Source organism: Mustela lutreola, chromosome 1 (genome assembly GCF_030435805.1).
Source record: "Mustela lutreola isolate mMusLut2 chromosome 1, mMusLut2.pri, whole genome shotgun sequence".
Classification (NCBI taxonomy): Eukaryota; Metazoa; Chordata; class Mammalia; order Carnivora; family Mustelidae; genus Mustela; species Mustela lutreola.
The window spans coordinates 227,808,847-227,833,829 of record NC_081290.1 but is presented as its reverse complement, the minus strand read 5'-3'; the positions used below and the strand labels follow the sequence as shown (position 1 = coordinate 227,833,829).

Below are 24,983 nucleotides of genomic sequence, written 5' to 3'. Positions count from 1 at the left end.
CACAGGCTCTGCATTAGCCTGTGAGTAATCATCTGCCAGTGCCTGGATCCACAGGCTGTTGCAGACTTCTCTTTCACTGCTCTGTATGTGACACCGTGGGCCTGCAGTCTAGCACGCAGCAGCCAGATTTGTCACTTGAGTTCCATTGATCTAGCGTCTCTGATGGGCTGCGGCTGTCTTTAGTCTCTGAATCTCCCAAGGATTATGGTTTTGCACTCTTTCTGACCTTTCGCTTGATTTTGAGCAGTGTCTTGTTTCCTTATACTAGAATGTGAGCTCTTATTGTCTGGCAATCATGACGCTCCTCAAAGAAGATGGAATTCTTTGTTAGATGAAGCAATCTTTTGATATTTCAGTTAAGTGCATTTACTTAAGGAAGGTGAAGCTCTCCAATCCTGATTTGTAATTCTATTAAATATTTACCTTGGTCATAGCCCCAGAAAAATATTTTAAGTTCTGTATGGCATCACTGCAGCTCAGGGTGATTCTAGGATTGATCACAGACCCACTGAACTAAAAAGGCATCTAATCTAATCCTCTTACATTCCTTTAAGAACCAATCATTGTAATCATGTGAAAAAACACCCCCTTTATTTTGCCTTTTAAACATTTATGAATCGAAATAACTTTCCAGAAAAAGGATCTGCCCTCCCCCATTCTCCTCTGATCTTGAAGAACAGTAAAGCTGGAGCCAGAGGTACTGTTCAGAGCCACCTGGGCACTAGCTCTGCATCGTCTTCCAAAAGGAGGAACATACCCCTAACTGCTGATCAGTTTGGTTCACTCTTTGACACGCGGGTGTTCCAACTTAGAACACTCTTTGATAGTCCTGTAAACGTAGGCTCATACAGTGTGAAGTGTCAGTTCCTTAAGAAGATGCTAATGACGTTAAGTCTGAATATGAAAGTGTATTAGTGAGAGAGACTGGCTTTTTGTTCTCAGCTCTGGAACATTCACTGACTGGGTGAAAAATGTTGGCAGCACTTGCACACTCCATAAGGAATCAAGAGCCATGGAGAAAGCCAGTAAAGATATGCTGCATTTGCTCATGCTTGGTGTAGCCACCTGGCTCTTTTAAGTTTTTTTTTTTTTTTTTTTTTAAAGATTTTATTTATTTATCAGAGAGAGAGAAGGGGAGAGAGCGAGCACAGGCAGACAGAATGGCAGGCAGAGGCAGAGGAAGAAGCAGGCTCCCTGCTGAGCAAGGAGCCCGATGTGGGACTCAATCCCAGGACGCTGGGATCATGACCTGAGCCGAAGGCAGCTGCTTAACCAACTGAGCCACCCAGGCGTCCCCTCTTTTAAGTTTTGTTTCCTTGGCTAACCAAATGAGGCAGCGGGAGTATGTATTTGTGCCTGTATGTGGTCTCTTCTGGCTAATCTATATCCTGCCTATACTATATACTTTAAAAAATATATTTATTTTGAAATAATTTCAGACTTACAGAAAAGTTATAAGAATAGTGAAAAGAGTTCTCATTTTTACCCAGATCCAAATGTTAACATATTATCATATTTTTTATCATTCTATCAATAGATATTTTTTCTGAACTATTATAGATCTTATACTCCTTTACCCTATATACTTGTATGAAGTTCTCAAAAAACAAGGACATTCTCCTATGTAATCACAATACAGTTATCAAAATCAGGAAATAAGTGTTGATACAATTTAATATACAGATATTACTAATATTTTGCCAATTGACCTGATAATACACACGTTATATTTACTTGTCATATTAATGAGATCATACAGTATGTAGTCTTTTGAGACTTGCTTTTTTCACATATTATAATACATTTTAGATTCTCTCGTATTGTTGTAGCAATAATTTGGTCCTTTTTTGTTGCTGAGTAGTATTCCATTGTTAGATTATGACACTGTCTGTTTATCCTTTCACCAGCTGGTGAAGATTTGGGTTGTTTCCATGGGACTTCTACAAATAAGACTGCTTTGAATGACTGTAGCTAACGCTGCTGTATGATATATGTGGAAGTTGTCAGGAGAGTAAGTCTCGAGTTTCATCACAAGGAATAAAAGTCTTTTTTCCCTTTTTTTTTTGTATCTATATGAGATGATGGATATTAAGTAAACTTATTATAGTAATATGTTAAGTTAGTTTTTTATGCTGCATACCTTAAACTTACATGATGCTATACATCATTTATATCTCAATAAAACAGGGGGAAAGTATACAGTGGAAAGGTGACTTCAAAGTCTAGGAAATAAAAAACTTAATCTCTCCTTTCTCCAAAAAAGCTGCTGTACACATTCACATACATATTTTTGTGTGAATGTGCTGAGTCGTGTGATAAATGTTTTCTGGGGGGATTTGTGTGTGTCTATGATAAATGTCTGTTTGAGAAAATGCTTAGCTGTTTTCCAGAGTTAGTTTTATACTTTACACTTCCGCTGGCTATGTAGGATAGATCTAATTCATATCTTCACTAGCATTTGATATCTCATTATGGTTTTAATATGTGTCCATGGTGATTTATGATATTGAGTGCCTTTTCATGTTCTTCATAGCCATCCATGTATCTTCCTTGGCAAAGTGTGTGTTCAAATACTTCACCTATTTTTTTTTTAATTTTTTATAAAGGTTTTTATTTGAAAGAGAGGCAGAGAGAGTGAAGGAGCACAAGCAGAAGGAGCAGCAGAGGAAGAGGGAGAAGCAGGCTCTCTGCTGAGCAGGGACCACCTTCCTCCCCCCAATGTGGGGCTCATCCCAGGACCCTGGGATCATGCCCTGAGCCCAAGACAGATGCTTAACTAACTGAGATGCCCATGCTGAATTTTTTTAGATCATAAATACATTACTTGGTTAAATGCTTTTTATGTATCATTTGAGATAATTTACATGCTTTTTTCTTCTTTATGGTGAACTACATTGATTTTTCTTTTTTTTTTTTTTAAGATTTTATTTATTTATTTGACAGAGAGAAATCACAAGTATATGGAGAGGCAGGCAGAGAGAGAGAGGGAAGCAGGCTCCCTGCTGAGCAGAGATTCTGATGCGGGACTCGATCCCAGGACCCTGAGATCATGACCAGAGCCAAAGGCAGTGGCTTAACCCACCGAGCCACCCAGGCGCCCCTACATTGATTTTTCAATGTTGAACCAACCTTGGATTTGTTAATGTTTTCTTGAGGATTTTCATTAAATATTTAAAAGAAAATTCACCAAAGAAGTCATATGTGCCTAGAATTTTTGCTTTAAAACCTAGAAAGGTTTTAAATTATAAATTGGGAGTGCCTTATTTGCTGTCAGTTAAGTGGCCAACTCTTGATTTCTACTCTGGTCATGATCCCAGAGTCCTGGGATGGAGCCCTGGTCATCCAGCTCCCTGCTTAGCAGGGAGTGCGTTTGAGGATTCTCTCTACCCCTCCTCCTATCCCTTCCCCTGCTCATGCACATACTCTCTCTCAAGTAAATAGATCTTTTAAAAAAAAAATTACAAATTAAATTTCTAACAGCTATAGGACTACTTAGATTTTCTATTTCTTATGTATTTTTTATAAATTGTGTTGCTCAAGGAATTTGTCCATTTCATCTGTCATTCTTATTAGTGTAAAGCTGTTCCCAGTATTTTTTTATTAGGATTTTTTATTAGGATCTGTAGTGATGTCCCCTTAATTCTTGATATTTATGATTTATGTCTTCTCTTTTTTTCCTGATCAGTCTTTCAAAGGTTTTATCAATTTTATTAATCTTTTCAAAGAATCAAGTTTTGGGGCACCTGGGTGGCTCAGTCGTTAAGTGTCTGCCTTTGGCTCAGGTCATGATCCCAGTGTCCTGCGACCGGGCTCCTCATCCAGCTCCCTGCTCAGCCGGAAGCCTGTTTCTCTCTCTTGCACTCCCCCTGCTTGTGTTCCCTCTCTCACTGTCTCTGTCAAATAAATAAAATCTTTAAAACAACAACAAAAAATCAAGTTTTTGCCTTGTTGGTTTTCTGAATTAGTTCCCATTTCATTAATTTCATTAATCTGTACACATATATCCATTATTTTCTGTCTTCTACTTACTTTGGATTTGCTTTTCTTTTTCAAGCTTTTTATTTTTTATTATTTTAAAAATATTTATTTATATGACAGAGAGAGACTCAGCGAGTGAGGGAATATAAGCAGGGGGAGTGGGAGAGGGAGGAGGCTTCCTGCTGAGCAGTCTGACATGGGGCTTGATCTCAGGACCCTGAGATCCCTGAGCTGAGCTGAAGACAGATGCTTAACAACTGAGCCACTCAGCCACTCCTTTTCTAGCTTTTTAAAGTAGAGTTTAGACCATTGATTTTAGGCCATTTTTTTTCTATAAATATTTAAAGTGATAAATATCCCTCTAAGTATATTTGATTGTATTCCACAAATTTTGATATATTTTTCTTTTGTCCTTTGGTTAAAAATACTTTGTTCAGGGACGCCTGGGTGGCTCAGTTGGTTGGACGACTGCCTTCGGCTCAGGTCATGATCCTGGAGTCCCGGGATCGAGTCCCGCATCGGACTCCCAGCTCCATGGGGAGTCTGCTTCTCTCTCTGACCTTCTCCTCGTTCATGCTCTCTCTCACTGTCTCTCTCTCTCAAGTAAATAAATAAAATCTTAAAAAAAATACTTTGTTCAATTTCCAATTATTTTGTGGCTTTTCTAAATATCTTATTGTAAACAGTTAAATCTATTTTGTTAGGTAACATATTCTGTATTATTTCATTTCTTTGAAATTTACTGAGATTTAAATTATGGCCCAAGATTTAGTCTTAGTGAATGTTCCATGTATTCATGAAAATATATGTGTTCCGCAGTTGTTGGGTGTAGTAACCCAGAAATATCTATTAGGACAAATTGATAGTGCTGTTCAAATCTTCCATTTCCTTAAGGATTTTTTTGTTTATTTGTTTTATCCATTACTGAAAGAGAGTTGTTAAGATTTCCAGCTATGGTGATGGTGTCTATTTCTCCCCTTAGTTCTGTTATTTTTGTCTTTATATTTTGTAGGTCTTTTACTAACAGTACACAGATTTGGAGTTGTTATATTTTTGTTGATGAATTGGCCCTTTAAGCATCATATGACACTCTTTATCTGTAGTGATACTTATTGTCTTAAGGTCTACTTAATCTGATATTAACATAACCATATCAAGGGCTCTTGGGTGGTCCAGTTAGTTGGGCATCCAATTCTCGATTTTGGCTCAGGTCATGATCTTGCGACCATAAGGTTGAGCCCACATGGGGCTTTGCACTGGGTGTGGAGCCTGCTAAAGATTCTCCCTCTCCCTCTGTCCCACCCACCAGTCTCTTAAAAAAACAAACTATATATATATACCCACACACCATCTTTCTTATTAGTGTTTGTGTTTTATCTTTTTTCATCATTTTACTTTCAACCTGTGTCTTTTTTTTTTTTCATTTCATTTTATTTTTTATAAACATATAATGTATTATTAGCCCCAGGGGTACAGGTCTGTGAATCGCCAGGTTTACACACTTCACAGCACTCACCATAGCACATACCCTCCCCAATGTCCACAACCCCACCACCCTCTCTCTTCTCCCTCCCCCCGCCCACCACCCTCAGTTTGTTTTGTTTTGTTTTGTTTTTTTTTTAAAAGATTTTATTTATTTATTTGTCAGAGAGAGAGAGAGTACAGGCGGACAGAATGGTAGGCAGAGGGAGAAGCAGGCTCCCCGCTGAGCAAGGAGCCCGATGCGGGACTCGATCCCAGGACGCTGGGATCATGACCTGAGCCGAAGGCAGCCGCTCAACCAACTGAGCCACCCAGGCGTCCCCTCAGTTTGTTTTGTGACATTAAGAGCCTCTTATGGTTTGTCTCCCTCCCGATCCCATCTTGTTTCATTTATTCTTTTCCTACCCTTCAAACCCCCCCCCCCATGTTGCATCTCCACTTCCTCATATCAGGGAGATCATATGATAGTTGTCTTTCTCTGATTGACTTACTTTGCTAAGCATAATACCCTCTAGTTCCATCCACGTCATTGCAAATGGCAAGATTTCATTTCTTTTGATGGCTGCATAGTATTCCATTGTATATATACCACATCTTCTTTATCCATTCATCTTCAACCCATGTCTTTAAAGTGCCTACCTTGTAAAATAGTGTTTAGTGGGGTCTTGCTTTTTAATCTAGACAGTCTTTGCCTGAAACTCTTTAGTCCAATGTTATTATTGATAAAGCTATGTTTAAGAGTTTCACCTTGCTGTTTGCTTTCTGTTTGACCTCGTGTTTTTCACTCCTTCCTTTTTGAGGATTAATCAACCATTTTTCAAATATTCCATTCTGTTTGTTTTTTGTTTTTGTTTTTAGCTTATGTGTGCGTGAGAGATGACAGAAAGAGAGAGATTGTTCTAGGAAAGATTCAGGTTCACACTTGAACTAGCAATTATTCTACATACAGTGGGCCAGGCCCTGGGCTAAGCACAACTCTATGTGGTCATAGGTCGTAGGTTTGTTTCTTTCGAGTCAAAAATGATGCTCCTTGGATTATAGTATTCTAATGAAGTTCATTAAGCTGAAAGTTAAACATGTTTCAGTTCAAATCCCAGCTCCACTTACTTAACAGTTGTGTATCTTGGCCAATGTGTATATATTTTGTGAATTTTAGTTTCCTTATCTATAAAACGAGAGTGGATGTTTTAGTGCTACTTTATAGGATCACCGTAGAGATCACATGGAGCAATTTCTATACATGTATTATGAAAACTGTAACTATAAACATGTTAAGATATTTCAGGATTTAATGAAAAGACTCATTTACTTTCCTTTTACCTTTATAAATATATAAATTTCATTCCTATCTCCTCTGTCCTCTTTCAAAACTGAAAAACTCTTCTTTATTTGGTACATTTGTTGCCTTCATGACATTTTCAGTTTTTTCTTTATACCATGTCTAACTGTGCTTAGAATGTACCCCTTCCATGACCACTGCATCAAGGCATAGTTCTTTCTGCTTATACTTAAAGATCCAATTAAAATAGCATGTCATACATGACAACTTCTCATCATATTTACTCACTCGCTCTTCTGAAACCTTTGACTCTACTTTATCTCATCCTATTGTAACTATTTCCACGCAATCACTATTCGTACCTCCCTAAAACTCGCAACTATTTGGCTTATCTCAGTATTTCCAGTATTGTGTATACAACCTGGTAGAGAGTAAGTGTACAGTAAATACCTCTTGACTGAATGAAAGGATATAGAAAGACAAATCAGGGAAGGAGGGCTTTGGTCTTCGAGCTTCAGTACTCAAGAGTGTCATCCCTGTACAGATATGTAATAGGTGAAGCCCAGTGGTTGGGCTGGTATTTACTAAACTCCTACTTTACCATTACCATTTACCACCACCATGCAGTGGAAGCAACTCGGATGTCACCATCCTTTAATGTTGGATTAATGTTATTAAACATCTTATCTTTAATATCCCTGGGAGAATCTGGCAAGACTTTATGAAGTGGCAGATTTTAAAGCAAGAGTTGTTTTTTGGAGTTAAGTGGGAAAGGAGCTCAGAAAAAGGTTGATTCTTATGAAATCTCTCCAAAGCTCCAAATTTTGGCTTGGTGTGAAGTGCTTTCTTCTCCCACCCTCTCTCTTTCCACTCTCTCACCTGTCTCTCCAGCCATACTGAACTACCTTTCAATCTCCGGGCTTTTCTTCCCTCTAAGCCTTTGTTCATGCTAGTCCCTGTGCTTGGAATGCTTTATTCCACTGAGTTCCTTTAACCTAGCTAATTCCCATTTGTCCTTTAGGCCTCAGCTTGCATCTCAGTTTACCTCCTCTGGGATGCTTCCCAGACCATTTGTTCTGACTCTTCAGGTCTGAATGAGGTGCTCTTTTTCTGTGTTCGCACAACACCCTGAACTAATGTCCTTGTAGCACTTGTAAAACTATTGACATTTCTTTTTAGTCTCCTATATTTTTCACTAGACTTAGCATTCCTTAAGGCATTGAATCTTCTATTATTCCCAGGGCCCTGAATGATGCTTGGCACAAAATAAACCTCAGTAAACATTTTCTCAGTGCATTAATAGGTGAATGAGTGAATCCCCCAAGAATAACAACTGCAAAGCAATGTTAAAAGAACAGGTAGCTGGTATGCTTTCTCTTTCCACATTCAGCATTCTCCTGGTGTGCAGCCTGCAGATGTGGAGGAAGTTGTCAAGAAAGGTGTGCAGACCCTTGTGATTGGCCGAGGGATGAGTGAGGCCTTGAAGGTAGGTATTGGTGAGCACAGCATTCCTGAGGACGGTTGGTGACCTCTTAGACTTTATCTTACTAATATGTCCTTCTTGGGAGCTCTTCTCAATATATCATGCACCCTCATTTTGCTGAGCCAGTGGATGGCCCAGGATAAAATAAGGGATGCTAGCTAGTACTCTTCCTCATCAGGGCTGAAGTCCCTAGTCCCTATCCAACCCTAGGCCCGTGTTGTTTCAACTATTTTTTTTTTCATATTTTTTTTAAGATGTTATTTGAGAGAGAGAATGTGTGAGAGAGAGAGAGAGCGCATGAGAAGAGGGAGGTTCAGAGAGAGAAGCAGACTCCCTGCCAACCAGGGAGCCCAATTTGGGACTCGATCCCGGGATTCCAGGATCAGTTGCTTAACCAATTGAGCCACCCAGGAGCCTCTGTTTCAACTATTTTTCAGAACTTCTTCACCTGGAATTCTCAAGCTCTATAGCTATCAATATTTGGTTCTTTAGATTTTCACAATACTTCACATTTTTTTCTTAGTACTTCAAATTTTTATAGTACTTTTTATCCTTTCCTTCTTATTCTTGAACATAGTCAAGTTATGCATTTTCCCCCTTTCGGAAAAAATACTTATTTTTATTGTATTTACAGAAATAATACATACTTATTGCAAAACAGTTGATGTAGAAATATTGAAGTAGAAAAGTGAAAGATCCCTACTCCCATCTCCAAATTCAATGTCTGTTGCTCCATGCAGCTGCAAATATATACTCTTATGCATACAGATACACATGTATACACTTTTTTTTTTTTTTTTTAAGATTTTATTTATTTGACAGAGAGAGCTCACAAATAGGCAGAGAGGCAGGCAGGGGGTTGGGGGGAAACAGGTTCTCCACTGAGCAGAGCCTGACATGGGGCTCGATCTCAGGACCCTGAGACCATCACCAGAGCCGAAGGCAGAGGCTTAACCCACTGAGCCACCCAGGCGCCCCTCACATGTATACACTTTTAAGCATGTTTACATAAATAGGATCATACTGTACCTGTGGGCAGCCCTTCCGTATAAGTATACAGAGATCTACCTCATTCTCTCCTTTATATAAATGTCCTAAAATCTACTTCCCTACCGATAAAGGTGCTCTTTATTTATATATATTTTTAACCTATTTTTTCCCATTAAAGTAATTCCTTTCTATAAGGCTGTTGTTATTATAAAATTGTTGAAACACCGAAAAATATAGGGCATTTAAAAAAATATTTCAGGGGGGGCGCCTGGGTGGCTCAGTGGGTTAAGCCGCTGCCTTCGGCTCAGGTCATGATCTCAGAGTCCTGGGATCGAGTCCCGCATCGGGCTCTCTGCTCAGCGGAGAGCCTGCTACTCTCTCTCTCTCTGCCTGCCTCTCCATCTACTTGTGATTTCTCTCTGTCAAATAAATAAATAAAATCTTAAAAAAAAAAAAATATTTCAGGGCTCTTTCTGAGAAGGTAGAATCTAATTAAAATCTATTTAAAATAATACTCAGCACAAGCCAGAGGTTTAAAAAAAAAAAAAATCCAATAATAGCTGCCACTATTGGCAATCTTTTATATAAATTAATTGACAAACATTTATTCAGTGTCTCCTATGGGTCAGATACTCTTCTAGGCACTGGAGACAAGATACATAAGGTAAACAAGGTTCATGGGCCTCTTGGAAAATAGAAGAGTAGACAATTTCAGATCGTAACAAATGCTGTGAAGACAATGGTGACTTAGGAGGGGCTGCTCTAAATGGAGCAGTCAGGAAAGGCCTTTCTAAGGAGATATTTGAACTGCAACATCCATACATTGTGTGTAAACTCCATCCTCACACCACCCTGTGTGTATTTTTATCCCCATTTTATAGAGGAGGAAACTGGGATTGAGAAACTTTAGATAGCTGGCCTACAGGACAAAGTTAGACTTTAGACTCAGGTTGGACTGACCCAGACATTCAACATACTGACATTTTCCATGCCTTAGCTGAATTCGTTTTCATACCAGCCCTGTGAGCTAGGTATTATTATCCCCATTTACAGACATGGAAACAAAGGGTCAGAGAATTGAATTCACTTACCCAAGGTCACACTGCTAAGATTTAAATCCAAAACTGTCTGACTCCAAAATCAATTATTTCCCATTTCCATTTCACCTAAGCTTTGTACATGCAGGACGCTTCTGTCAACTTCTTAGAAGCCTTGTTGAATCCTTGGGGCTCCTTGTCAAATTTTGGATGGTGACATGCTGGGTGATCGAGTAGTGACTGTTGTCATTGTCCAATTTTGTAGAGAACCCTTGCCTCATGGCAGGAAAGGAAACCCAGGAAAGGAGTGCCTTTCCCCTGACTTACTCATCTTTTTCCCTCTTCCCAGGTGCCGCCGTCAACTGTGGAGTACCTCGAGAAACAAGGCATTGATGTGCGGGTCCTCCAGACAGAGCAGGCAGTGAAGGAGTATAATGCCTTGGCTGCCCAAGGCATCAGAGTGGGAGGGGTCTTCCATTCTACGTGCTGATGGAGCCTTAAGAATAAATCACTAAGCAAAAGTGCCTTTGACCATCACTCTTCGCACTCTCCACACCGGCCTCCCCAAGCATTTTTAAACAGCTGTTCATGCCAGGTCCTGTGCTAGGCTTTGGGATGCATGGATGACTAAGACCAGGTCCCTCTCTGAGGTGAACTGAAAATCCGGAGAGAAGACAGATGTACATAATACACTAAATATTAGGCCAGATATATGAGAAAATAAAGGCAAAAATAACGCCTTCTGCTTTGAAGGCCAAGGAAAAGTTCAAGTGCATTAAAATTACATTGCAACTGATGCTCTGGAATGTTTAACCATTAATTCAAACGCATTTTATTGAGTACCTTGTATGTCAGACACTGGTATAGGCTCTAGAGAAACAGCAATAAAAGTCTTAACCTCACAAAGCTTATATTCTAGTGGGGAAAAGAAACAATAAATACATAATGTAAGTAGAGCCTGTTATAAAGGAAAGTAAGGCAGAATAAGAAGACAAAGAGTAAAGAAGGCTATTTCAGGGGCACCTGGGTGGCTCAGTGGGTTAAGGCCTCTGCCTTTGGTCATGATCTCAGGGTCCTGGGATGGAGCCCCCATTGGGCTCTCTGCTCTGAGGGGAGCCTGCTTCCTCCCCTCTCTCTGCCTACTTCTCTGCCTACTTGTGATCTATCAAATAAAAAATAAATTTTTAAAAGGCTATTTCAGATATGTGGTCAGGAAAAGCCCTGTGCAGATGGCATATGAGCAGACCCCCGAGTGAAGTGACAGAGCCCTCCAGTTATAGCACAGCAGGAGCTCCGCCATGATATTTGGGTAAGTATACTTGGGTATAGTAGAACAGGCAAGCTGTTCTACTAGCTAAACCTGAGCCTGGCTGGATAGGTCTCTTTGGGCTGCAGATTCTCTTGCTATAAAATGATGGGGCTGGACTAGCTGCTCTGTAACTGCCGTGAATAGTCTTTGTTCCTTTAAATACCAAGTATTTATTGTGAAGGATTAGAAGACAGAACTATGATAAATTATCAACATCACCTTACTTTTCATTCCTCCCCCTCTTTAAGGAGTTAGAGGAGTATGGGCTTTGGTGTCAAGTAGCCTTGACTTTGAACTGTGGCTTTCTGCCACTCACTGGTTGGGGATTTATTTAATCTTTTAGAGTTGCACTGTTCTCATCTGTCAGATTGGGATAATAATTAGTACCTGGAGTTATTTTGTAGGTATTAAATGGGGGTGATTCATACAATGTCTTAGCACACTGCTTTGCATGTAGTAAGGACTCAACTGAAGCCATTGTTATCATTATATTTTGATTAATGGGTCTGCTCTGTGTCAATTAGTTTCATTTACGGTTCGTAATACAGCAGCCTATTTCATAGGCTCATAGAATGCTGGAGCCCAAAGGAACTATCGACTATTCTCTCACTGAATCTCTTTCATGCCCATTTCTGGAGTCTCTTACTAAAGGTTTTTTTTTTTTTTTTTTTTTTTTTTTTTAAAGATTTTATTTATTTACTTGAGAGAGAGACAGTGAGAGAGAGTATGAATGAGGAGAAGGTCAGAGAGAGAAGCAGACTCCCCATGGAGCTGGGAGTCCGATGTGGGACTCGATCCCGGGACTCCAGGATCATGATCTGAGCCGAAGGCAGTCGTCCAACCAACTGAGCCACCCAGGCGTCCCTCTTACTAAAGTTTTTATGACTACTTACTGCTGGGCCCTGGGAGTACAGAATGAGTAAGTTATAATTCCTGCCCTCAGGAGTTACATAGGAGAGAAAATTGAACAGACATTGATACAGTGTGTTAACATTATCATAGTTACAAGGTCCAATGATGGCCTAAAGGATGGCCTACTACCAGGATGGAAGGGAAAGTAAGGAAGACATCACCAAGACCATGACACAAGCTGAGTCTTAAAAAATAAGGTATTAGTTTATTCACCAAACATTTGGAAACTTTTAACTAAACATTTACTAGGTCAAGTATTTATCACAGACATAATTAATATCCCAGCCCTTGTTGAAGTCACAGCTCCCAGAAAGCTGGTTTTTGCTCCATCTGATCCTGTCACAGGCTTGGCCCATTTGGGCATCTGACTACGCAGCCAGTCCACAGACTGAACAGTAACTTAAGATGTGGCTTGGCAAGAAAAGGTGAGCAAAGACCATTGGAATGGAAAGCAAAGATATCTTTCCAAGTTGACCCTGCAAGGAAGTGGCAGAGCCAAGATTAGAACCTGATTCTGTGTCTTGATCTCTTTCTACTATACACCTCCTTAAAAGGCCCATGGGAGTGGGGTACCTCCTACTGGCTCAGTCAGTAGAGCATATGACTCTTGATCCCAGGGTTGGAAGTTCAAGCTCCACATTGGGCGTAGAGTTTAAGGAGGGAAAAAAAGAAAAAACAAAAACTTACCATGGAAGTAAGATCCTCACAGACCTGACTCCCAGCCTAGAGGTCTGGGCAAGTCCTGTTTAGTGCCCTTTCTGCAATCAGCTAGTTGGCAGAGATACAGGATCTTTCTAGATCTCAGCTCAAAAAGCCAGGCACCTATGTAGCTAGGAGGGTATTTGATAAAATTCAGATTGTTTCTCTATTGATGCAATCGACTTTTTTTTGTTTTAAGTGAAATGTAAAGTTAGACATCCAGTGGGTGTTGGACTAGGTGTGGGTGTAATCCGTGTTCCTAAGCAAGTTGTCTCCACATTAGAGAAAACTTAGCACAAACTTCTTAGAGACAGAAATCTCTGGCACTGAGATCATTAAACTTTGTATAGAACCTGCTCATAAATAGCTCCTATTTCTGAATCTGTTCTACATGGTCATTGCTGAAAATGGATAGAACCTGGAGAGAAGCTGTTTTTCCACATGACACTACACTTAGTCCCATGTCTTCATCATTAAGCCTTTTGATTTGATTTGCAGGTAGCATAGCCTTCACTCTGCCCACACTTAATTTCTTCTAGCTTGAGTGGTTCCTAAGACAAGAATTCTACCAAATGCTTTCTGTGTGCCCTATAATTCTCTTTGCAGAAGTCAATCTTGTCAAAGCCAAATATAAAGTCTTTTTGGAAACCTGAATTCCCAGGGCTGGCTTCTGCAGGCATGCCATGGTACTGCTAAGTTTGCTTCAGATTCATAGACTCATTCACTCTTTTCCCACCTGGTATGTGCCTGTCACTGTGCTGGGGATACCACACAGATGTTCTTACTGTGCAAGGACTCAGATTAGTTGGAAGAGACAGACTTGTAAACGTATGGTGATGGTATGGACATTGCAAACTGCCACAAATCTACCTAGAGAGCAGTTTTATCTCAGGATAACCTTAACGTTTATTATTTTTTTTACGATTTTATTTATTTATTTGATAGAAAGAAAGAGATCACAAGTAGGCAGAAAGGGAGGCAGAGAGAAAGGGGGAAGCAGGCTCCCTGTCGAGCAGAGAGCCCAATGCGGGACTTGATCCCAGGACTCTGAGATCATGACCTGAGCTGAACGCAGAGAGGCTTAAAACCCACTGAGCCACCCAAGCGCCCCTCATTTATTTTTTAATTGGGCTTTTTTTTTTTTTTACATAAAAATGCAGATTTCTGGCTCTTCTTGAAGAACCAGAAGATCTGATACCACCAGGCCCACACTTAGAAACCAATGAGCAGGGCGCCTGGGTGGCTCAGTGGGTTAGGCTGCTGCCTTCAGCTCAGGTCATGATCTCAGGGTCCTGGGATCGAGTCCTGCATCAGGCTCTCTGCTCAGCAGGGAGCCTGCTTCCCTCTATCTATCTCTCTCTCTGCCTGCCTCTCCGTCTACTTGTGATCTCTGTCAAATAAATAAATTAAATCATAAAAAAAAAAAAAGAAACCACTGAGCAGAGCTGAAGAGCAACTACCTTCTGACCCTGACTGAAGACGTTGGAAGTCTCTATTACCTTCCGACAGGCCACTTGACTCCTTTTTTCCTGTCTACCTTTCTTTAAAACGGGTTTCCATTTGTGAACCTGCAACAGAAACTTAAATATGCTTCAAGAACATACAAAAGGCTGTCAGAACACAGAGGCAATGCGCCAAGCCCACAGGAGAGACAAAATACCTTCTAGAATGAGGCTCAGTCCTGGAGAATGAGAAGAAGCCACAGGAGACCCTCTGAGGAACATATTCCAGGGCTCAGGAGGTCCAAAGGTCTGAGACCAAGATAGCCTGGTGAGTGCTGGACATTAACTACAGGAATTCTCTATTGCCAGAGAAGTACACAGAACGTGTGGCACAGGCAGTATGAGGCTGGAGATGACAGAGGCATGAAGAGCCTTTGAGATCAGGACGTTAGACTTAATTCTGGGCCAGCAGCGGGCCTTAGTCAAAGGGACTAAGCAGGGGAATGGCCTGAACAGATCTGGGTTTTAGATCACTCTGCAAGCTGTGTGAAGAATGGACTGAAGGGAGCAGATCTGAGGCAAGATCTTTAAGCAGCTAATGCCACATTTTAGGAGATGATGGTGTTCTGCATTAGGATAGAAACCAAGTATGAGAAGACGATTGAGCCAAGAAATATTTAAGGAAGCAGAATCTAAAGGGCCGGTTTATCTGAGGGGTGTTTATCTGATGGCTCTGTTTATCTGAGGGGTGCAGGAGTCCAGTTGACACACAGGTTTCTGGCTTTGACTGCTGGATACGTGGGAGACCACTTACACAGAACAGACCCGTTACGGAAACCATGTTGGACTAAAAAGCAGGAGACCTGGGTTCCAGTCTTGGCATTACCATGAATTCAGTCTCATGTTTCACAGAATCTGATAATTCAGGGTTTTCAAAGGAATTTAAAAAGGAATCTCTTATATGAGACTTGAATTCCTCTGAAAGACACTTGTCAGGAGCCTGTTCAACCTCTGCTAAACACATCCAACATAGACAATTCATCTCCTAATGCAACCCATTCTATTCTTACACAGCTTTTAAAAAACTTCTCTTGAAGGTATGCAAAAATCTGCCCCTTAGTTCATCTCTAGCTTTGGTGGAAAAAATACTCTATTTTGCATGTTAAGACCCAGGATAAAGTCCTGGCATTTCCCTTTAGGAGAAAAACATTACCTCAAAACCTCAATTTCCCCACCTTTGAAATGGGGGATGACTTGAGGATTTCTATAGCAGGAGTACCATAGCTGAAGAGGATGCAGCACAGCCTTCATGCAGAAGCCTTCACACTTTCTATAGTGAGTGCACGAGGCGCTCTGTCGGTGGGCAGCCATGGGTCTCAATGTCTTAAAGCTCTGACCCAGCCATCATCAGATGGTGCTTGGGTAAGAACAGTGACAGGATTTGGCCTAGCTCCCAGCTTCTTTATCACCAGGGCAGGCACTTTTGTCACAGTATCTTTTTGATACATGAGAGCTCAGTGATGTCACATTCCTGAGATACACAAAACAAGCCAGCCCACTAGAAAAGTAACCTAGCTCCTTGAAGAGCTTGCTTCCCTTAGTGCCACTCTGGCAGGGATGGCATTCTAGAGCCAGACTGCCTGAGTTCAAACCCCAGCTCTGTTATCTACTAGTTGTATGACTGTGGCCAAATTACTTAATTTTCTAAATCCAACTGCCTTGCTTGTAAAACAAAGAAAACAGTACCTACTTCATAGGGTAGCTGTGAGGGTTAAATGAGTTATTTCATGGAAAAGGCTCATATCACTGCCAGGCACAAATCAAGTGCATTAAACCAAAAGCCAAACATGCTTGAATTCAAATTCCAGCACCACCTAAGTCGTTTTATAATCCTGCTATTATTTTTATAAGCTTTCCAAGTACCACATAAGATCAAGACTGGCTGCAGATTCAGATTCTACCAAGCATTATTTGATTAAACTCATTCAACAACACCTAAGGTATAATTATCTCTATTTTATGGCTGAGGAAAGCCAGGTATAGAGAGCTGAAGATTTAAAGGCTTTTTCCGTATACTTTCCCAGAGGTGGCAGAGCCCAGGCCTTGGGAACCATCTTGGATTTGAATGAAAACAGCTTTATTACTTACTGTCCAGGCTTCCTCCCAGGCTTCTCTGAGGTCTCCGGAAGACTCAGTTGGCTGCAGCAAGGATTAAATGGCAGGTAGCAGGGCCTGGAGCATTTACTGCTCTTATCCCGCAACTACACCAGTAACTCACATGCAGCTCCAACCCTGGAGTCATCAAAGATGCAGTGGGAAATGCCTTTATTTCTTAAACTGGATACTTTTCCATAATCCTTGATCTCCTATAATATGGCCCTCATGCATTATTTTGGTTCTAAGGGTAATGACAGGCAAGATCAAGAATCTCTCTCAGGGATGAAAATGATTCATTCTCCAGCTATTCACCCAGTCCTTGGTGTAGTACTGCCTGCATTAGGAAAGACCTTCTTGGCAAGATAGTGATGTCTAAGGCCATTCAGGAACCATCGGTGGTGAGAAAGTACAGCTGTGAAAGGAGTGGGCCCTGGCAAACAGCCTGCTGATTTAAAAAACAAGATTATGCTCCAGTAAGCTGTTCTTTAGAGGTGGCTACAAAACTTTGTTTCACACTCGAGGAACATAACCATGTGATATAAATATTGAACCTACAGCCACATAATTTTTTTAAGGACCAGGAACTAGAACAGCTAGGTGTTTTTTCAACTTTATTGGTGGTGGGGGGAGGGGACTGCCAGGGAAGGAGGAGGTGCAGACTTGAAGGTTTTTGGTTTTTTAATGCAAAATAATTTATTGTGTTTGATACCAGATGAGACTAGACAGGTCATGGTGCCCATGCCTACATGCCATCTCCAGGTGAAGTGCTCTAGGCTTCTGCCTCACTCTGCTACCTATGAAGGGCCTTCCCAGCCTCGGCTCTACAGATTGCTGGTGACTCAGCGCCTTGCGGGTTTGGGCATTATGTAAACTTTCACAGACTTGCTGAAGGGGATGGTGCCCTCGATGCTGGTTTCCACCTGGGGTGACACCTCACCGCCCTCGATCCATGGGGATTTTGGAATTCGAGAACTGGAGTTGTAGGCCAGCAGCAGCCTGACTTCCACCTGGCATGGTTCTGGAAAAAAAAAGACGGGGCAACTGCTAGGAATTGGGAAGAAATGTCAAGTAAAAGCCACATCAAAGACAGAAGCAGTAAGGTTTCTAAACATTTCTTCATCTGTCTTCAACCCTTCCCCCTCACCAAAGACACTTTCCCAGCCTGAATCCTGCGAGGCTGAGCCCGAGCCTACAGATGAGCTGCTTCTCCACCACCTCCTCCTCCAGTCCCTGTGGGCTCTCTGCAGCTCAGATCTGTGGCTGATCAGAGACGACTAAAAACTCTGTCTCAGAGGCCTTCTGGCTTCCAGAGAGGGCCACATGGGCCTGCACAGGGCTGTTTCTCATGGCCAGATAACCAGGCTCTTCCTGTGTGGCTGAGCCTGGGCATCAGGGCCGCAAATACTGCAGACGCTACCGTCTTAGTGGAGAAGAAACCTTGATTTGATTAGGAAACAGTTCTGACAAGAAATTCTCACCAATGAACAGGAACACATTTCAGGGACCTAAAATCATGTCAACTAAACCTTCCTTTCTTTCATGCACGTAACAGGCCCGAGTGAGCAAGTAAGCCCTCTCTCAAATTGCTGCCCATCTGCTGGGAACAGAGACAGTTACAAAAGAAGCACAGCACTCTAATCAAATCTGTAAGGACAGTGAGGAGGGGGCCCAGGAAGGCTTTGTTTATTTTTTAATCAATTTCTTTTTTTTTTTTTTTTTTTTTTAAGATTTTATTTATTTATTGTCAGAGAGAGAGTGCACAAGCAGGGAGAGTGGCAGTCAGAGGGAGAAGGCGGCTCCCACCTGAGCAGAGAGCCCGATGCAGTACTTGATCCCAGGACTCTGGGATCATGACCTGGGCCGAAGGCAGACGCTTAATAGACTGAGCCATCTAGATGTCCCCAGGAAGACTTTAGAATAAAACACCTGCTCTGTGTCAAGCACACAACCCCAAGAGTTCTTACTCTGCTACACCACAAAAGACTGTCACAAACCCCCCTCCCCCTGTAAAAGTCCCAAGGCTCTGAAAGTTTCTAAGTGAATGTGCAAATCCACACTGGTGGCAGTATTTAAACCCACTTGATACACTGAAGCAATTAATCTTTTTGTTAACCATGTGGCTTCTACAAAGGACAGGGAGAGTATTTCAGAAGGGCCTAAGGGCAGGTGCAAAGGGCCGGGAACAGAGTAAGCTTGGGATATCCTCTTAAATTTCATGTGACTGGAGCAAAATGTGCAAGTATTAAAGATTAGCCCAACGCTAAGAAATACAGAGGAGAAAAGTAAGAGCTGGATGGATCTAAATGAACAAGGGCAGAGGTCCCAGAACTTCTCGATGCCTCTCCAGACCTCTTCCTAGTCACTTCCAGACTTCTCTGTAGGGAGGAAAACAGAGACCGAATTGCTGTCCTCCAGGAAGGGGAAGGTTCCCAAGAAGCCAGAGCAACCTAGCCAGCCCGAGAGCGGCCTCAGCACCACACCTTACCTCCCACGTGGTAGGAACACAACCGTGTAATATGGGGTTTATCTGTAATGAAACCAGTGCTGCACTCTGGTATCAGGGTCTGGTATCAGCTATCCCACTATGCTCCCCTCTTTTGTCCCAGATGGCTGTTGCCAACCACAACCACAACCCAGCCCCAACTCTCACAGCGCTTTCAGCCAAATCCTGGTGAGGTCAAAGGACTCAGCCCAACTGTTTGTTGTGCCCTCCCTGCATGTAGTAAGAATGGCAATTCAAACCACTGCCATAAGAGGAAAGGAGAGGGGAGAGAAAATGAGAGACAGTGGGAGAGAAAGACAAAAGATTATATGGGACAAATCATCCAACCTATTCATCATGCCTGGAAGAACAGCTCTCCTATGAGGTATATCTTCTTGCTCCTATCTTACAGGTAAAGTAAATGAGACAGAGAGGTAAAACGACTTTCTCGGGAAGGTACAGCAAGGGAGGCAGAATCTAGAACCAGGTCAGAGTGACTCAAGCTTCTGACATGGCAACAGCCTGCCTCTCAGAGGAGAGGCCTCTGGTAGGGAGCTGCTGAAGGACTGCATGGAGGAAATGCTCCCCAGCACTAGACCCCATCTCCTGGATTAGCACAAAGACAGCGCAGGGCATTCAGAATGAGAACACATCTCACTAGTGTCCCAGGCATCCCAGGTCAGAAGGGAACGTGGTATAATGAAAACACAAGGGATCTGGGAGTTGGGAAATCTGCATGCCAGCCTCAGGGGCCCCATGATCCACTACATGGGCCTCCACTTATGCATCTTAAAATGAAAAAAGAGGAGCGCCTGGGTGGCTCAGTCGGTTAATAAAGTGCTGTACTGAGAAAAGAGAGATCTGTAATAGCAATCTCTCAGAGCAGGTGATCCTGAACGAATCAGAATTCTTCAGGCTCATGACAGCCTAGATGGTAGCCCTGGCTCAGGGAAGGAGCTACTGTAGGAACGGGGCAAGTCACTAGGCCCTGCCAACACCTCTGAGGCTCTTCTGAGATCTAACGTGCAACTAAGTGCTTCTCTGAATCTTGGCCCTTCCTCAACAATGCTGTCCCACGGCATTATCTTTATCAAAACAGATTAGAATAAGAAATTCTGCCTTCCTTTGGTAGTGCAGAACACTCCAGGCAGCAAAAATATAAAATGAAAGATGCTCAGGGAGGAAGATCCTGGGTAAAGCATTGCTGGATGCTTCCTCAATTGTTCCAGGCCCAGGGTTACTGACTAGACCCCCAAAGGGGCTGCCCTGATATTTAACAGCACTATTTTCTCTTTGTGAAAACCTTATTATGTCATTTATACTCACCTAACACTCCCGATAGAGGGAAACCAATAATAATGGCATTAGTTACTCATGTATTTAAAAATCCAGTGAAGGGGCGCCTGGATGGCTCAGTGGGTTAAAGCCTCTGCCTTCAGCTCTGGTCATGATCCTAGGGTTTTGGGATTGAGCCCCGCATCGGGCTCTTTGCTCAGCAGGGAGCCTGCTCCCCCCCACTTGTGATCTCTTGTCTGTCAAATAAATAAATAAAATCTTTTTAAAAAGTCTTAAAATTTTTTTTTCAGTGAAAAAAAATTCCAGAATGCATCCACCTATTTCTAAAATAAACCAAATTTGGTGGCATGAAACTCTTTCTCCAGTAATAATCATGCTTCTGAATCATCTTTAGTGATTTAGGAAATACGGTAAGGCCAATTCTCCCCCACATTTTAGGTTCTGTAGATTGAGTCTCTTTTTCAAGTTTCAAAAGCAGCCTTACACACTTGAAATGTAATGTCTGATGTGCTTGTATTCTCCCACTGTATTCTTAAGAATTTTTAAAAATACTTATGTAACCTTCCTATCTTTTCACAAATTATTAAAGTATCACATTAAACCAGTCCTGTGGGAAGGCAGGACAGTAATAGTTGTCATTTTACTTGTTTCAGGGGAATGAACTGAATGGTTCATAGGCAAAAACAGAAAAGTTTTAATTTGGGGTAAGAAATATAAAACTGTTGGGACGCCTGGGTGGCTCAGTTGGTTAAGCAGCTGCCTTCGGCTCAGGTCATGATCCCAGCGTCCTGTGATCGAGTCCCACATTGGGCTCCTTGCTCGGCAGGGAGTCTGCTTCTCCCTCTGCCTCTGCCTGCCATTCTGTCTGCCTGTGTTCACGTTCTCTCTCTCTCTGACAAATAAATAAATAAATAAATAAATAATTAAAAAAAAAAAGAAATATAAAACTGCTTAACTTCCAGACAAAGCAAGGCTCAGAACTAACTCCTAGGTGGAGAACTATCATCTTCATTTTGAAAGTGAGGAAACAGTTTCAGTAGGCAGAATGGCTTGTCCGAGGCTATGTAGCAAGTCAGTGGCAGAGACAGGACAAATAGTGTACTGGTATCCAGCTGAGGGCTCTTTCCATGAGATTCCTTTCTATTACTCCTGTACATCTTACAAAATCTTGGCCTCGAGCAATCAAAGCAATGCAGCAAATGAATAAGTGCAGCCAGTTTGGGGTTTTAAACTCCTTAAGAAAACAAGAACAGTCCTCACCAGGCCTGACAGAACCATGTATTTTTGAAAAGTACAAAAAACCAAATGCCTACAGGTAAATGTGATCCCTAGGAGCATATTTTCCTGTCCACCCTGGCCCACTGACCCTTTACCTGTCCAGGCAGTGTGGGAGAGGTACACCTGAGTGATAAGCCGATGGCGTCCTGGGCCAGGATTCCGGAAGTCGGCTGGCTTAGGGTGAATCATCTGAGCCTGGCCATCTGGATATAAGACCTAAGAGGTGAGAGAAATAAGAAAAAGAGACAGAGGGGCTATGAGTTTTTAACAAAACTGTGCTGTCTGTTGTGAATCTCAAAAGAGGAGGAACAGAAGACACCAGCCTTCACTAAGAACTGTTCCTGGAGCAGAGGACAACACTGTCGGCATCTCTGTATTCCCTGCCCCAGCACAAAGCAGTGTTTGCTAAATGTCCCTGAATTCATGGTGAAAAAGTGACAAGAGTCAAGTGCCTCTATTAAGTACAAAAACACGTATAAATACCAGTCTTGATGGAAAAGGCACCCCCATCAGGATGACTTTCTCTTTCCTCAGCTCTTAATCACTTCATGGGCCATGATCCACCACCAACCAAAAAGTATTAAGAATAATTTTCTAGGGGCACCTGGGTGGCTCAGTGGGTTAAAGCCTCTGCCTTCTGCTCAGGTCATGATCCCAGGGTCCTGGGATTGAGCCCCGCATTGGGCTCTCTGCTCAGCGGGGAGCCTGCTTCCTTCTCTCTCTCTCTGCCTGCCTCTTTGCCTACTTGTGATCTGTCAAATAAATAAATCAAAATCTTAAAAAAAAAAAATAATTTTGTGGGCGCCTGGGTGGCTCAGTGGGTTAAGCCGCTGCCTTCGGCTCAGGTCATGATCTCGGGGTCCTGGGATCGAGTCCTGCATCGGGCTCTCTGCTCAGCGGGGAGCCTGCTTCCCTCTCTCTCTCTCTCTGCCTGCCTCTCCATCTACTTGTGATTTCTCTCTGTCAAATAAATAAATAAAATCTTTAAAAAAAAAGAAAAAAAAGAAAAAAAGAAAAAATAATAATTTTGTAACTACATTCTCTACTCTAGATTACAGGATGCTAAGAAGCACTTTCTATTGCTCTTTCTGTCAAAGTGTCTGCTCGGTTAAAAAATAAAATTCAGCCAAGTAAATTTGAAGATCTAATTGGCTTTATTAAGAGTCTAGCAAGTAGAGAGATGCTCTGCGGAGCTGGACAAAATGGGAAGGACACATTCCTGGAATAGGTTGAAACTGTAATTAAGTCTTAGTTTCCTGTTGTGGGGGGCAAATGACTCCAGTTTGGACTTGTTTTCTTGTTTTTTTTTTTTTTTTAACAGCTGGGCAGTTCTCAAATCTCATACAGGGCCAGAGTACTTTCCTCACATCCCAGGGTAGCCTCACCACTACCTGCACGGACAGCCTGTTGCACAAATGAACCAAACCAACAGATGCAGCTTATCAGAGAACTGAGGTCCTCGACTATGGAAACCTACCAGTAAGGACAGAGAAGGAAACTGCACATGCCTTTCAACTTTGAAACTCTGGAGAGGCCCGGCTCAGCCCACCTGCCCCATAATGAGAGAAGACTTCAACTGCCTCCATGCTGACCTCAAACTTTCTAATTGTTTAAGCTCTTCTTTCCAGTTTATCTCTTAATTCAGGCAAAAGACCCAGAAGGCAAAACATTTCCTGATGGTAACAAAAACAAGCAATAACAACTGCCCTGAGCCAACAAGAGCCCTTGTGGTTGACTCCAAGTCAATCATGACTTAAGCTTCACTGCCCACCTGCAAGTACCCACCGACCTTTGTCCCACGATTTCCTCAAAGAAACCTGCAAGTGTTTTCAGACCTTTGGAGACTGTCTTTGAGACACTAGTCCGCTGTCTTTCCAGAGTTGGCCTCACTGAAAGGAATTTTGTCTTGTTTCACCACTGCTCCTTTATGTGTCTTTGGATTTTGTCGCCAGCGAGTGGCCAAACCTAGTCTGTTTGGGACCCTTAAGGGTCAGGTGCCCTTGCACCCCTGTACCCCAGCTACACTAATCACCTTTCACTTGCCCAGAATAGAAGCGGTAATGGTCTGGACAGCACCTTCCTCCCATCAGAGCTGTCCCACAAGGAGCAGTGAGTCCCCCACCACCCCATCTGCAGAGGCACCAGAAGAGTCTGATCAGGCACATGGTAGAGTGACTTTGGAGACTTTTCAGTACAGTCTAGAAGGTGACCCTTACATAATCTGCCTGCAACTTCACTTATGCTCAGTTGGTCACTGAACTTTTTCTCAGGGATAAACGTGAAACAATAGTTCTCAACTCTAGCTGTGCATTAGAATCAGATAAGAGTTACTGTTATTATTTTTCTAAGGATTTATTTGACAGAGAAAGACAGCAAGAGAGAGGGAACACAAGCAGGGGAAGTGGGAGAGTGAGGAGCAGGCTTCCTGCTGAGCAGGGAGCTGGATCCCAGGACCCTGGGATCATGATCAGAGCTGAAGGCAGATGCTTAATGACTGAGCCACCTCCAGTGGCTCTATTGGTACTGGTACTCATGGGCCCTACTCTCAGGATTCTGATTTAACTGGTATAAGCTGAGGCCTGTGCATCATTACTTTTTAATGCTTTCTTAAAGTGTGGTTAGGGTAGATAACCACTAATGTGGGGAAACAAAAACAAATAGAAAAAAAACCCTGTAGTGCAACCTCATGGCCAACTCAGAATTACTTCTGTGTAGGTCTTATGATTTATAATAAAGAATTCCTTTAAAAAAGAGAAAAAGGGGCACCTGGGATCCAGCACTGCATTGGGCTCTCTGCTTGGCAGGGAGCCTGCTTTCCCCTCTCTCTCTACCTGCCTCTCTGCCTGCTTGTGATCTCTCTCTCTCTCTGTCGAAATAAATAAATAAAATCTAAAAAAAATAAAAAAATAAAAAAATAAAGGAAAAAAAGGAATTCCTACTGGGAAGCCAGAGGTTTTTTCCCCTCTCTTGTCACCACAGCAAATCTTCAGAGCCTGAGTCATTCATATCTCTTCCAGGAAGGCTTCCCTGCCTGTCCCTGGCTATCTGTCCTCAGATTGTACTTAGCGTCAATGCTTGCATCCCTTCTTTTATTGGTAGCCCTTCTGCATAAATACCTCCACTAGCCCTTATCCTTTGTTCTTATCCTTTCAGACCTCC

At 42.2% G+C, this 24,983-nt stretch overlaps 2 protein-coding genes across 2 annotated transcripts in view; one reads left to right on the top strand and one right to left on the bottom strand.

Annotated features, from left to right (window-relative positions):
• AAMDC (adipogenesis associated Mth938 domain containing) overlaps nucleotides 1-10,770 on the top strand; it is a 40,982-nt gene extending 30,212 nt beyond the window's left edge. The window contains exons 3-4 of the mRNA XM_059188122.1: nucleotides 8,130-8,225; nucleotides 10,599-10,770. Of these exons, the coding sequence (XP_059044105.1) occupies nucleotides 8,130-8,225; nucleotides 10,599-10,739 (237 nt within the window). The 3' untranslated portion in view covers nucleotides 10,740-10,770. The remainder of the gene's footprint in view (nucleotides 1-8,129; nucleotides 8,226-10,598) is intronic.
• A 6,592-nt stretch (nucleotides 10,771-17,362) lies between these two features.
• Nucleotides 17,363-24,983, bottom strand: part of INTS4 (integrator complex subunit 4) — a 123,328-nt gene continuing 115,707 nt past the window's right edge. Inside the window, exons 22-23 of the mRNA XM_059188076.1 lie at nucleotides 21,920-22,040; nucleotides 17,363-17,786 (exon numbers count right to left, since the gene is read on the bottom strand). Coding sequence (XP_059044059.1) covers nucleotides 17,608-17,786; nucleotides 21,920-22,040 — 300 coding nt within the window. The 3' untranslated portion in view covers nucleotides 17,363-17,607. The remainder of the gene's footprint in view (nucleotides 17,787-21,919; nucleotides 22,041-24,983) is intronic.